Below are 14,508 nucleotides of genomic sequence, written 5' to 3'. Positions count from 1 at the left end.
ATCTCCTAAGCCAATGCATTCAAATATATTTCCCACTTTCTCTTATATGAGGTTTAGTGTGGTCAGTTTTATGTTGAGGTCTTTGACCCATTGGACTTGATTTTGTGTATGGTGATAGATATGGATATATTTTTATTCTTCTACATATTGATATTGTTATGCCAGTATCAGAGTGATTGTAGCCTCATAAAAAGGGTTTGGCAGTGTTCCTTTGTTTCTGTTGTATGGAACAACTTGAGGAGTATTGGTATTAATTCTTCTTTGAAAATCTTGTAGAATTCAATACTGAAACTAACTGGTCATGGACTTTTTTTTGGTTGGGAGATTTTTATGACTGTTTCTATTTCTTTAGCAGTTATAGATCTATTTAATTTGCTTATCTTGTCTTGATTTAATTTTTGATAAGTGATATTTATCTAGAAAATTGTCCATTTCCTTTAAGTTTTCCAATTTTGTGGACTATAGATTTTTGAGTATAGATTTTTGAGTACAGAATCCTGATGATTCTCTGGATTTCCTCCATGTCTGTTGTTATGTCCCCCCTTTTCATTTCTGATTTTGTTAATTTGGATAGTATCTTTCTGCTTTTTGTTTGTTTGAATAAAGGTTTGTCTATTTTGTTGATTTTCTTGAAGAACCAACTCTTTGCTCCAATTACATAGGGTCTACCAGGTATGTAGAGGAACAGTATCTACAAAACTTAAAATCCTAAAACCAAGTTTCTAGATTTTTTTCCTAGGATGTTACATGCAGGGATGGCAGAATGCCTACTGGCAAGTTGCATAATCTGTGTCACCAGTTTTAACTACAAAATGGGGGAAGGAACCTGTGAGGACTGAGAGTGGGAAGTACCTACATGGAACTCAAGAGCTGTCCAGCTACGCTCCCATAACTAACACTAACATGCAGTGTGATGTATGCAGGGTGCTTCTCACACCTGAGAGACACACAACGTCGACTGGGTGGAATTCTTGGAAAGTTAAATGTATTTCCCCTTAGCTCTCCTGCACATTATTGCTGTCCCTTGGGTCTCTCAAATGTCACCAGCTACACAAAGTGCCTCAGTTTTCTGACCCGTGCTGATGACAGCTCTGCAGGTATTGTGATGTCACCCAGGGCTGTCCTTCCTCAGGCTGAAGGGGGTGTGTGTGTGTGGCGTAGAGCCTACCACATTATCAAAATATGTAGCCGAAGGATCGCAGTATGACTGCCCGTGGTTTCCTACCCACCCCCAAGAAGCGATGAATAACTCTTCTAAGTTATGCCGAAAGGCTTCTTTCCCAAGAGGCAATATATTCTGCAACCTCATTGACAAGATAGTTAAGAGGCCCTCTTTGCAGTTTCTGGGTCAGTGGGGATACCACTGCTATGAACCCAGGATTTATAGAACACTGGCAAAAATTCTGAGGTATGTTGACTTGGATGGCTTTGACATACTCCTCACCGACTATATTGCATTTGTGGAGAAGTCAGGACACCGTTTTGAATTCAATTTCAACCTCGAATTTACTGAAATATGTGTGAATACCATTCTGTACTGGGTTTTCGCCAGAAAAGGTAATCCTGACTTTGTGGAACTCCTTCTCAAGAAGACGAAGGACTATGTCCAGGACAGGAGCTGCAGCCTGGCGCTGATATGGAGGTAATCCTCTTACGCTTTGTCGAGAGAGAGAGAGAGAGAGAGAGAGAGAGAGAGAGAGAGAGAGAGAAAGAGAGAGAGAGAGAGAGAGAAAGAGAGAGAGAGAGATAGAAGTGGGTTTGTGGGGAGTACAATACGGTTTTCGTTCACATCCTGGGGATGTATCCCTGGCTTTATTGTGGACTGTGAATTTTAGAGTTTTACCTGTATACGTACTATCAAGTCATAGTGGTGCTCAAGGAAGATGTTAGCAAATACATGGAAAATCCCATAAAAAGAAACAGACCTTGTCTTACGACTTACGGTGGTCGCTTCCTTCAGTGCTATTGAGATTGCACACTTGTAGTGTGTGTATATAGTTCACTCCCCCAAGTACAGCTCAGAATATATCCATCACCTCATGGTCAACAGTCAACACAAGAGCTCCCTATCTGTGTCAGATAGTTTAAAAAAAATGATTTAAAATCTTCTACAACTGAGCTCAATGAGAATGTTCTCGTTACAGGCCAAGTTTTTACTGCCCAAACCTATCAATCTCTCTGACACGCAAAAGCCCCAGGTGACTTTCTTGTGGCTCGAGAGTTTGATCCTAAGTCAGTTAGTTCCCTGGCTTCAGGTGTTAGCCTGATTAGAACACTCGTGCATTTCATTCAACAAAATACTTACCCATCACCTTCTGGGGGCACGGCGACAGGTGGGCTGGAGACATGGTAGTGGGTTCTGCCTGGAGTAGCCATGGTCCCTGTAATATCCCTCTGCCCAAGAGCCCACGAGAGTGTGCTCCTGAATGATCATCCCAACCCATGAAAGGGTAGCCAGGAGCTGGAAACTGGAAACAAAGCCCCCACTGGGACTTCTTGTCATTTTGTGTGTTGTTTTACGTGGTTACAGCTTCTAATAACCAGGTTTAAAGCCCAGGGTATCCTTGAAAAGTGTAATAAATAGAGGAGGAAAGAAAGAGTTAAATATGGGCAGGGAAAGGGGAAATTTTAATGGGAAATGAAAGTGAATTATGATTGACAGGATCATTCACGCTTTCTGGGATGGAACTCAAGGCCTGTCATGCCCATGGCCTCACTGAGCAAGTATGATCCATCTGAACTTTCTTGCTCATTCTCTACTATGTATGGGACAGTTTTTAAATTGAGAATTTGGATATGGATGTAGTGACAGGATTAAAGTCACTACAGGCCATTATACTTAGCACAGAACTGGAGTTTTAGATTTTGAAGGAGCCTGACCATCTCGTGGTGTCTTTCTCTGTGTGGCAAACTTGTAGCACCCCAGGCTGCCAGCTCACCACTCTGGGTGGCTAGCATCTGTTACATGTCTTTTGATATGAATCATCCTTTGCCCATGGCTAGTGGGCTGTATACTTTCCCTCAAATATTTACATGGTCCCATGACTTGAAATATCATGTGCATGTCAGTGACTTCCAAGTCTTTATCGCCAGTCCTGACCTCTCCTTCCTCTCTGTCTACCTGGAAGGGCCACATGGGGCAGAAGAGACTACCAGTCAGCACACCCATCTTCAAGCCAATCTGGTTCTCACCTCAGTAGCACCTGACCCTATTGCTCAAGGCAGACATTTGGAATTAATTATTAAGTCTTGATTCTTTTCTTCCTTTGCCACCACAGCAATGAGTCCTTTCAACTGTCTATAAAAACAGATCCTACTTAGTTCCTCATGTCTAATCCAGATGGAGCACTGCCATCTCTTACAAAGACAACAGCAATAGACTCTCTTAACATACCTTTTGAAAACTGGTTACAAAATAATGGCTTCATTGTGACGCGTTCATCATTGGTGTTGCTGTGCCCTACTCATCCCTCCCCAGCTACCTCCTGGGCCTCCTCCTTCCATGTTTCCTATCAGTGCCCCTTTTGTGTTCAAGCCACATTGTCATACATATCTGAACATACAAAGTTAAATCTAAATTCTTTATGAGTGAAAACATGTAATATTTTGTCTTCCTCCTATTACTGTTTATATATATATATATATATATGTATATATATATATATATATATATATATATATATATATATATACACACCATGACATTTGACTTTTGAGGTATGACTTATTTGACTTAACATGACAATCTCTAGTTACATCTCATGTATTTACTAACCACTTATACCATAAAGCTCTAGAAATACCCTTTGTCATAAGAATGGGCCCCACTGCAAACCTATCAAGTATGACAAGACACCTACAAAATCAGTCTGGACAGAAAAGTTTGAGCTCTCCAGGGGGCATTCAGGTGGAGACATGCAACAAGTAGCTAGATACAGAAAGCCATCTTTGATGTCTTTATTTCTACATCTAATTTCTTATATCTGTTGGTGGGAAAATATGGCTGTCTGCACGGCTGTCACCCTGTCCCAAGCTAAGTGGCTTCTTTCTTTCTGTTGTACCATGGACAGCCATGCTGCTCTTACAGCCCAAGCCTCTTGCGCATATCCGGTCCACGCAGAGCCAAAAGACTTTCTCGCACACATATGCCACCCTTTCACAAAGTGGCCTCCATCTCCTCTGCCCTCAGTTTCACCCTCCGGTCCATACTGACTGTCTTACCCTTCCGTCACCATTCCAGGCACTTACACGGTGATACAGCTAAGTAAATGTGTCTCCTAGTCTTCACCCAGATGTCACCCTTCAGGCACGCCCTGTCCATCAGTCATGCATCTCCCAGTATATTTGTACGGCTTATTCTATGTGCTGTGTTGACCCTGCATTGTTAGTAACTGATATAACATTAAGGAAGACTGTAAGAGTTTTATTTCGTTCACCAATATAAGTACCTCAAACAGTGGTTTTCATTTAGGGTATGTTCAGTATTTGTTGAAATAAATGAAGAGTAGTTGAAACTATGGTTATGGATGAAACTGCAAGATAAGGGTCAAATCAAAATTGGCCAACATGGCATGCACACCTTGCTAGACACTGAGGGCGGTGGGAAGACAGGAGGCCTGAGGGAATGGACTACAAAGTTATGGGGGAACCTGAGGCTGGTCTGACCAGGAAAACAAAGTGTCAAAGTAGACTATGTAAACACTAGAGATTGCAGTATTATGAAAAAAGGGTCTATTCGATTTGTTGGCCAAAGGAAAATATCGAAGAATTGGAGATATGTCTATCTGCAAACCAGAGTCATCCACTATGCAACTGTACAGAAATATTGTGCCTCATTACACAGGCACGTATGACAAGCTCTCAGACACGGAGAACTGTGCATTAACCGCACATTTAAAACCAGTCCTTGCTTTGCTTGCCCCCTCCATCCACGTGAACACCGTTATAATAACTGTCAGGACACAGTAAGCAGATTTTGGTTTACAGCTCCATATTCTTTATGTATCACACATCATATGGATACAGATTAGATGTTTAAATCTCATTTTAAATCTATTTGAGCTTTAGTCATGTTTTCAACAATTTCCAATCAATATTCACTCAATATCTCCTAGAGGTGATGTAAATTTTAATATATCTGAATCTTCTAAATCTTAACAACGACCACTTGCTTTTTGCCCTGAGTTTCCTGAATTCCAGTACTTGGAAGGTCGAGTCACCTTCTTAAGAACTGGCAAGACCACATCCTGAGAATGCAGCTGAGTGCCACCACATCCATCTTGAATTTTATCAGTTTTGAAATGACTACTTTTAAAAATCATTTATGAGATGAAGTGCTTTGATTGATTTTTCAAGTCATAAACTGATCATGTATTTCTAAAATAAACCTCATTGGACAGTGAAGTATTTCTGCATATTGCTAAGTTCAAATAATTCAGATTTTATATGGGCCTTTGTGCCTATCTATATACATTAGAATTATCTTCTGCTTTTCTTATGATTCTTTAGATGGCTTTGACATCAGGCTAATGTTCTTGTATTTTCTGGATGAGTTTCTACAAATTTAATATATCTAGTTTAAAGGTTGTGTTAGGGCCTGGTGAGATGGGTCAGCAGGAGAAACAGTACTAGCTGCCTAGCTGCCAAGCCTGATGACCTGAGTTCCAGCCCCAGAGTCCACAGGGGTGGAAGAAGAGAACAGAGACAAGCAGCTTGTCTTCTAAGCTTCATGTTGTACCATGTGGTGTGTACACACATGCCCATGCACACATGTGCACACATACATAATACATAAATGTAGAACAGCAAAAGAAATGTTACATTAGAGCCAGGCATGGTGGCGCACGCCTTTAATCCCACACTCGGGTGGCAGAGGCAGGCGGATCTCTGTGAGTTCAAGGCCAGCCTGCTCTACAAATCAAGTTCCAGAACAGCCAGGGCTACACAGAGAAATCCTATTTTGAAAAACAAACAAACAAAACGTTATTAGAGCCAATATAGAATATGATGTCCCTTCCTCTGAAGAACCAGCTCGACATCCACTGCTCAGGACTTGTGGTGGCAATAATGAGGGGACCCCTTTAAAGAATATGTCAGGAAAGGGGAGGATTTCGTGCTGAAGATGTGATTTCTAACATGATCTGAACCTGAAACTCCGAAAGTGCGCATCCGGCTTCTCAGCGAAGACTCTGCAGGGTGACTTCAGTGGCACGGCCTGCGGCCTGTGGCAGCCTGTGGCTCGGTGGAAAGTTATTTCCCCAAAGGTGTAGGAAAGCCGATTATTACTGAGGAGAAGCTGATGGGAGAGGGATTGCTGAGGGCTGAGCCATTGCTCTCTTGAGAAGCGCTGAGGTCCTCAGCCCTAATGGGTGGAAAAGAGCAGATGTCACAGAGTTGAGTAGCTAGAAGTGTAAAACTTGTGAGAAACCACAGATGCTTTGACATAGGTTGTCATTCTGTTTTGTGGATGCCCTTCTACAAAGTGCCAGATTTTCTCCTGGTATGCTGAGAGCTTCGTCCATGGTTGGCACTGAATAGAGCCTCCATGAATTGATCAGAGAAATGCTTGTTGTGTGCCACTGGGAGATACTTAGATGCCCCCTTGAAAGAATGCAGGGTCATTAGTTGCTGGGTTAGTCATTGGTGTGTTTTAGGCTATTGTCCTTAACTGTGACTCGACAGGATTTGGCTTTTTGTATTCCAAATGAATGAATGCAGAGAGGAATATTTTGGTTAGTCCTTTTTAGTGGAGTTTGGAAACCCATAAGATAAAGAAAAATCTAATTTCAGGAATATCAGCAAATTGGCATTATCGAAAGATATAATGTCAAGTACTGTGTCACAATTTAACTGATTTATGTTCAGCTTCAACCTAAATATTTATATGAGGTTAATATGGTGCAAGAAAGTAAATCTTAAGTGTTTTGAGTTGAAGACCTGGTTTTCCAGTTTGTACCCACATTTCGACCCTTCAATAGTGATGATACAGTAAAGACAGCTAGGTGGGTAGTTTCCCTTTGATACTGTGCTGGGGTATTGAGCTTTCGGCTGGACATTAACTGAGCACTATCTGATATACACATTGTTATGCTATGTTTGCCCAAAGGTTGATGAGTGAGCCTCTAAGATTCTAACTATGCTTAACAACAACAACAACAAGAACTGGCAAGAAAAAAAGCATTACATTGCCTGTAAAAGGTTTAAATGAGTATCAAGCACAAAAAAATCTTATTGGGATTGAAATAAAATTCCAATAAAAAGCATTTGATTGACCCCTACAGAGTCAGTATTGTTTTAAGTCTCACAGATACAGTAGTGAGCCAAAAATACTATTTCTTCCCTTGGACCAGCCAGATCTCAGCTGGCAGCGGTAGCTGCCGGCAAGTGTGACAACCTGAGTTCCAGCTCTGGAGTCCACATGGTGCAGAGAGAACTGACTCCAGTAAAGCTGTCATCTCATTTATGAGAGAGAGAGAGAGAGAGAGAGAGAGAGAGAGAGAGAGAGAGAGCTATAAAACACCCCCATTGAAGCCTAAGTTTCCAGAGCTCACCGTGCTCAACCACTTTTAAAAGAGAACAATGAATATATAAAAATGTTAAGCAAGTTTTCAAAAATAAGAAAATGCTAAAAGCACAAGGGTTGAAGGTTCAAAGGACCTCATGAGGAGGTTCAGGGTGACCAAGAACCTGTTCACAAAGAGCTCCACTTTGTCAGGGGTTTTCGCATCCTTTAGTGTCTAGGGACAATACTCCAGGGCCATTGTATGTTTGTACCCAGAACACTCTAAGTTTTCCACTGGAAAACACCTGATAATCCTCCAAGTCTTCATTCTTAGGTATCTGACAGGACATGGCCAGCCCAGGGAGAGCTAAGTGCCACTCCTCAGGGTATTGCTGCCTTGAGCAAACTTCTACCACAGAGGTGGCCATCCTGCATCATATTTACTGTCCTTGACAGAGCGCAGGAACTGCATCTTTCATTTCTATACCTAGTCTTCAGCAGACTTTGTACACGCACCTGTTAAGTGTACCCACACATGAGGAAGCAAGCCGTGAGACTGCTGCCCCAAGTCACACCGCTGCTTAGGGCTGAGAAGCAGAGTGGCAGACACGGTTGTTTCCTTTAGCCTCTTGGAGCATGCTGTCTCCATCTTATCCAATACTTGAAATGTTTAAAAACTTTATTTTGTATGTGTGTGTGTGGAGGGGGTAGGAGGTACATGTGTGTCACTGCACAGGTATGGAGATCAGAAGACAACTTGTGAAAGTTCTCTCCTTCTACAAAATGGTTTCAGGAACCATGCTTGCGCCTCGAGGCTTGGTGCCTTCACCCCCTGGGCCATCTCACTCGTGTCTATCCGTCCTCTCCCGATACTGTGACCAAGCCACAACCAAGGCAAATACAGAAGAGTGTATTTGTGCTTGTAGTCCCAGGGGCTTAAGAGTCTACCGTGGGAGGGAGGCAAGGCAGCCGGAGCACAAGCTAAGAGTCACATCCTGAGTGACAAGCATGAGCACAGAGAGCAACTGAAATGGGGTGAGACTTCACACTCTCGAAGCCTGCCTCCATGACATTCTTCCTCCAACTGGAGACCAAATGCTCAGCTACGTGAGACTGTGGAGGACACCCTCAAATCACCACAAGCACCTCCAAAGTTCTGTCTCAGTCTGCAGACTGCATCACTGTTTGACTAGACTTTTCAAGAGAATTTGAGAGGCAAGGTTTATTAATAAAATTCCTCTTTGCTTAATCTCAAAAGTCATGTTACTTGGCAAAATTATTTGTTAATATCAAGTTTTCTGTGGTCAGAGACACTACCGTGTTCTCTCTACATTTATGGTAACTAATTCAGTAATGAATATAAAAGTGTATTAAATGAAACAATTTCAAATGCTATATACCATTTGATTTCTGTCATGAAGAATGGAAGTATTGTAATCTAGCCCCCGTTTGATACTCCAAGACACAGATTTCAATGTCTCTATGCATGTGCATGGGTATTTTCCTTGCATGTATTTCTTTACACCACATGCAAGCCTGGTGCTCCTGGAGGCAGCAGAGCTCACCAGATCTCTGGAGCTGAAGTCAAAGACAGCTGTGAGCTGCCATCTGGGTGCCTGGAAACAAACCCCCCACCTCCTAGAGAACAGGATTGCTCTGACTGCTGGGTCATTACTCTGGCTGCAGCCTCTTTCAAAAACCCAGTCCTGCAAGGCAGCCCTGGTTATCTAGAAGTTCTAAAACAAAAACAAAAACGTGTGTGTAGACAGAGGGCAAACTTGAATGTCCACTTGTTGCAGACAGTGTCTTTCACTGAACCTGGAGCTCATCAAGCAGGCTAGCTAGCTGGCCAGGGGCTCCTTTCTCCCTCCATCACTAGGACTACAAGCACACGCCACCAGAACATCAGTGCTAAGGGCTAAATTTAGTGTGCATACTTATACTTGCACAGAAGGCACTCCACTGGATGAATTACCTTTCTAGTCCGAAATATGACTCTTAAAGGAGGAAAATAAAACTCTCTCCTGAGGTACTCGGAGACGTCTCACGGTAACACACATGTCTTATTTTATTAAATGGACAAACATGACTGGGGGCTTACACTGGCTTCTCATCTAATCTCCACTCTCAATCCAACCCCATGGCCAATATATGACCAAGAACAGAAGCAAAGATATCAACATGATCAATATTTCTACTAATAAAGTAAACTGGGCTGGAGAGAAGGCTCAGCAGTTAAGCACACTGCCTGCCCTTTCAAAGGACCCAAAGCTCACAACCACCTGTCATTCCAGCTCCAGATAATCTGACACCCTCTCCGGACACCTCGGGCTCCCACCCACAGAATAAACTCACATTTACATAGTCACATAACTTTAAAAAATTAAATCTTTTAAAAAGAACTATAAAAACTGTTTTTCTTTCATTTCCATTTTATATGTCCAGAGTTTGATGAGGTTCCTACTGCCCAGTGTGGGAGTCACAGAGAGCCGCTGTGACTGAAAGAGAGTGCCCTGCACGCAAGGAAGCCTCAGCGTTTGGTGGGCGCTTGCTTCCCCCTCCAGTGTGGTCTATAGTGTCAAATTCTTAAGACATTCGGATAGAAGTTAGTTACAAGGCGCTCACGGGTGAGGGCTGATGTCGTAGATGCTGTTAACACAGTAGCTTACCTTTCCGTGCCTGCTGACACAGCTCATGACACTGCACGCTCTGCCTTTGGCTTGCAGAACCTTCACGCCCGTGTACTGCCCCAGCCCGCTGAGCGGCATCACGCCTCTACTCTATGTGGCTCAGACGCGACAGTCAAATATCCTAAGAATCCTCCTGCAGTACGGGATCCTAGAGAGAGAGAAAAACCCTATCAACATTGTTTTAACAATACTACTCTACCCTTCGAGAGTGAGAATAATGGTTGACCATGAGTTGATTGACATTCAAGAAGATGCTAAGACATGTCTAACGCTATGCTCCAGAGTGCTTTCTACAGTCTCAGTGCGGGAGATAGAGGTAAGCAGAGCTTCACCCTTGGGGGTATGAGCAGAACTTCACCCTTGGGGGTGTAAGCAGAGCTTCACCCTTGGGGGTGTCAGCAGAGCTTCACCCTTGGGGGTGTGAGCAGAACTTCACCCTTGGGGGTGTAAGCAGAGATTCACTTTGGGGGGAGGGAGTGCAACCCAACACGTGTTAGGACATAATTATGAAGGCAAAAGTGGAGTGTTCTTAATGTATGCATTATTTTCAATGATGAATTAATCACTGCTCATATGCTCAGTAATTTAAAATGAGGCAAAATCCAAATGAGCTAAAATTAGTCCTTCAAATGTTGATTTTCTTACCATGAACTTCAAAAGTTAAATTTATGGTTTATTTCAGTGTTAAATAGATGTAAATTTTTACATTTCAATAACAAACTGTGTATTAAGATTTCCATCTAAGAACAAAATAAGATAAAATTTTAGCAGCTCCTCTTCCCACCAGACTATTTCAGAATGGCAGCTCCATTTCTCCCCACAAATACAATCACATACCAAGAAATAGGTTTTTCCATTCACGATGCCCAAGCAATTTTAAGCATTATAGAAATATAAAGACATAAAATATTTATTCAACTGAAAATATCTCTCTGAAATATGGAGACCTTCTCCTTAATAAGGCTTTGGGACTAAACCAAGTTAGAGAAAAAAAATCACCCATATATCAACCATAAATTGGGAATGCTCATTTTTTTTCCAAAATGAACTGCAAATTGAAGTATCCAACTGCATCATGCCCACTAACAGCAAGAAGTTAATTTATATTTATAAAGGGAAGCTAGTCGCACAAATTTAACCAGCCAGGTTAACAAGGAATCAACCGTTACTCCTATCTTTAGAAGTGTAACTTCAGAAATAGGTTCAAAGGCATATACTTTGCTGGCGTTTGAATGCCTTGATAAGAAATACTAATATGTGGGCCAGCTGTAAGGCAAACAGCTGGGTCAGATTATTCTAACTGGCCACCCATTTTTAAAGAGAACATACCTAAGTTGTTTTTAATGTCTTCATGTTTTTTTACATCTTTGCTTTGTAGTAACTGCCCTGCATGGTTATTACAGAACACATGAATTTAGACCAGTCTAAAATTTCGCAAGTAAAACTATTACAAAAAGTACCAGGAAAAAGTTGACCAAAGTCACCTGGGAGGCAAAGAATTTATATGCAGGCTCCAAACAAGTAGAGTTCATAAACTCCAGTGGAGTAGTGCTGTGCGGGAGGCTGGGGGACCATGTCTGCGCTGTCTGAGCGCTGGTTTCCTGCTTCCGTCACTTCTCAGATGGCACACATATTAAGTATGTTTGGACGTCTCTCTGCCACACCCTTGTAGGCACAGACAATGTCTACTTTGCATGCCTAGTAATTATCCTAGGCACCTACTACAGTTGAATATACATTTGCTACTCTTTAAATAGTTGATAACTAAATAAATAATGAATATATGCACATATATAGTATAGCTAGGTAAGTGTCAAGAGGCCGGGACAAAAAAGGTGTTTGCTATTGTTTCTTAACTATTGCATGCGCTGTAGGGGTACGGCTGGAAGTCAGGGGGCAGTTTTGTGGAGCTGGTTCTCTTCTTCCAGCGTTATGTGAGTGCTTGGGGAAATGCCTTCCCTTGGCATTTAAGCCCCAGAGCAGACTCTTTGAGAAGATGGCTTCCTAAGACTTTAAGAAGACCTCCTTTCATGCAGGCAGGTCTCCACTGAGGTCTTGGTGATCTACGTGGGTTGGGTCCAGCTGGGAGCATGTATGGTTTACATCACCTGTTTCTAGAATCAGACTTTCTGAACAAGCCCCTCAGGTGAACAGGACACTGGTACCTTTAGCTTTTGGATGGCTTCTGCACATGGCTGTGCTGATGTCAGTGCCTCAGAAGAGGTGATAATGTAGAAGAATGCTCCATTTGAAATGAGGAACTTCCTGCGCATAGTTTAAATTTTGCTTAGTGCCTTCCCAATACTGTTTTTTATCGCTGGGAGAACAAAATTGGAACAAAATTGTAATAAAATGCCTATAAGGTAAAAAGGCTTTGATAAAGATTACAGGAGTTGGACTGATACTTTGTTTATGTTTTGACAAATAAAGCTTGTCTGAAGATCAGAGTACAGAGGTAAACCATTAGAGGTCAGGCAGTGGTGGCTCACACCTTTAATGCCAGGCGTTGGAAGACAGAGGCAGAGGGATCTCTATGAGCTCAAGACCACCTTGGGCTACACAAGATTGAATCTGTCTAAAAGAAACAGAGCTCACACAAAGGTGATCCCAGCACTTGGGATCCCATGCCTTCACTAGGGAGGTGGAGACAGGAGTGATATGGCTGGGTGGAGAGAGGAATATAAGGAGGGAAGAGCTCCTTGCAGTCTGAGGTTTGGTGGAGACTTTTGCAGTCTGAGAACCGCCCCTGCACTCAGAGGATGAAGTATGAGGACAGGCTGGCCCATTCGGTCTGAGCACTGGCAAAGATAAAAGGTCTCTCTAGTGGATGGCCATACTGTTTCTCTGATCTCTCAGCTTTCATCCCCTAATATCTGACTCCGAGTTTTATTATTAAGACCAACTAGAATTCATGCAACAAAGGTTATAAAAATTCAGGATCTTTTCTGAACCTAAATAAATTTTTAAAAGTACTAAATACTTGGGATCAATCCAAGAGTAAATGAAAGCTTTTCTTGTCTCCAGACACAGCTGAGCTTGGGAAGACGTCCAATTATCCAAAACTGGTTGGACTACATCCCTCCAACAAGATACAAAGATCCATGTGAACTCGTCCACCTTTGCAGAATAACCATCAGGACCCAACTGCTGGCCAACAATATGCTCCCAAATGGAATATTTTCACTTCTAATTCCTTCTCGTCTACAAAAGTTCCTGAATTTAGAAAGCTAACATGCATCTTTATGCTGTTCTTTAGGATGGTAGCACTGTACCATTTAGAAGTTAATAAACTATTAACTTCACGCACGTTTGCTGTACTGGGTAATCTTCTAGATGTGTTTTCAGAGCTGGAGGGACTCCCCCATGGTTAAGAGCACTGCTCTCTCTTACAAAAGGTCTGAGATCAGTTCCCAGCACCCACATGGTGGCCAGTAACCATCTACACTCCAGTTCCAGGGGTCTGATGCCTACATCTGAACTCCGTGGGCACCAGATGTGCATGTGGTATACATATTTTCATTCAGACAAAACACGTATACAACGTATGATAAACCTTTAGGAAAAGTTTTAAACAAGATATATTTTTAAATGTCCTAAGCTCAGCACTGTAGTTACCATATAACTCTACCCGTCACTTTCTATGCAGTGAAATAAATTATATGCATAAGATTGAAAAGTCTATTTTGGTATAATAACATAAAATTAAACTTTCATCTATAAAAACTTAAAGGTCATGAAAAAATTCAATGTATTCAAAGCACATTTTTAGCTTTAAAAAATACCTAGAACACTAGATTTTTCTGTGGTGTCCAGCTTGTTACACAAAGGCAGACTTAGAAACAATTCCTCAGGCGTCTCTGCTGTTTTCTATGTCCAGAGCAGAGGTGCTCTCCTTCTCTAGATTAGCTATTCAGGACGTCTGTATCGAGGGAAGCCTTAGACGTCACAATAGGGTTTCATCTGAACAGTGTGGGCCTGCTCGCTGTGATGAATGTAAAGGCTACTTCTTCTTCCAGGGCCAAGGTTTAAGTTCATTATAAAAGGCAGAAAGTCCCCAAGGTCTCTGGTCCTCCCAGGACACTGATGTGCTGGTGGTGACAGGCTGGAAACTGAACACGTCTTCACAGAACTCAACAAAACGTCTCCTGGTTGATAGATCAGTCACCAAATCTGGTTAAACCACAACAAAAGCTTGGTGTCTCTTAAGCCAGTGTTCACTGGCCATTGCTCCTCTCCTGCATACATTGCCTTCTCATCCTTCAACCTGGAGCCACCATCGACTCTCCTGAAGATCTAACTGTTGTCTCCCTAGAGTCC

The 14,508-nt window shown here is 42.2% G+C and overlaps 1 protein-coding gene across 1 annotated transcript; it reads left to right on the top strand.

Annotated features, from left to right (window-relative positions):
• The first annotated feature begins 1,241 nt into the window (after positions 1 to 1,241).
• Asb17 (ankyrin repeat and SOCS box containing 17) lies at positions 1,242 to 13,422 on the top strand. The gene is made up of 3 exons (XM_041652407.1): positions 1,242 to 1,642; positions 10,228 to 10,507; positions 13,216 to 13,422. Exons 1-3 carry the CDS (start codon positions 1,242 to 1,244, stop codon positions 13,420 to 13,422), a joined length of 888 nt encoding a protein of 295 aa, XP_041508341.1.
• Positions 13,423 to 14,508: the final 1,086 nt, after the last annotated feature.

The sequence above is a fragment of the Microtus oregoni genome, unplaced genomic scaffold (assembly GCF_018167655.1).
Source record: "Microtus oregoni isolate MIOR12 unplaced genomic scaffold, Mior012 000000F_ref0000247, whole genome shotgun sequence".
Classification (NCBI taxonomy): Eukaryota; Metazoa; Chordata; class Mammalia; order Rodentia; family Cricetidae; genus Microtus; species Microtus oregoni.
The sequence above is the reverse complement of the archived record's forward strand: the minus strand, read 5'-3'. Positions and strand labels throughout refer to the sequence as shown.

Excerpts from the sequence above, each read along its gene's own strand:
- Asb17 (XM_041652407.1), top strand. The coding sequence starts at position 1,242 with ATGAATAACTCTTCTAAGTTATGCCGAAAGGCTTCTTTCCCAAGAGGC. Across the intron at positions 1,643-10,227 it reads AGCCTGGCGCTGATATGGAG|AACCTTCACGCCCGTGTACT; the intron begins GTAATCCTCTTA and ends TTTGGCTTGCAG. Across the intron at positions 10,508-13,215 it reads TCTCAGTGCGGGAGATAGAG|ACACAGCTGAGCTTGGGAAG; the intron begins GTAAGCAGAGCT and ends TCTTGTCTCCAG.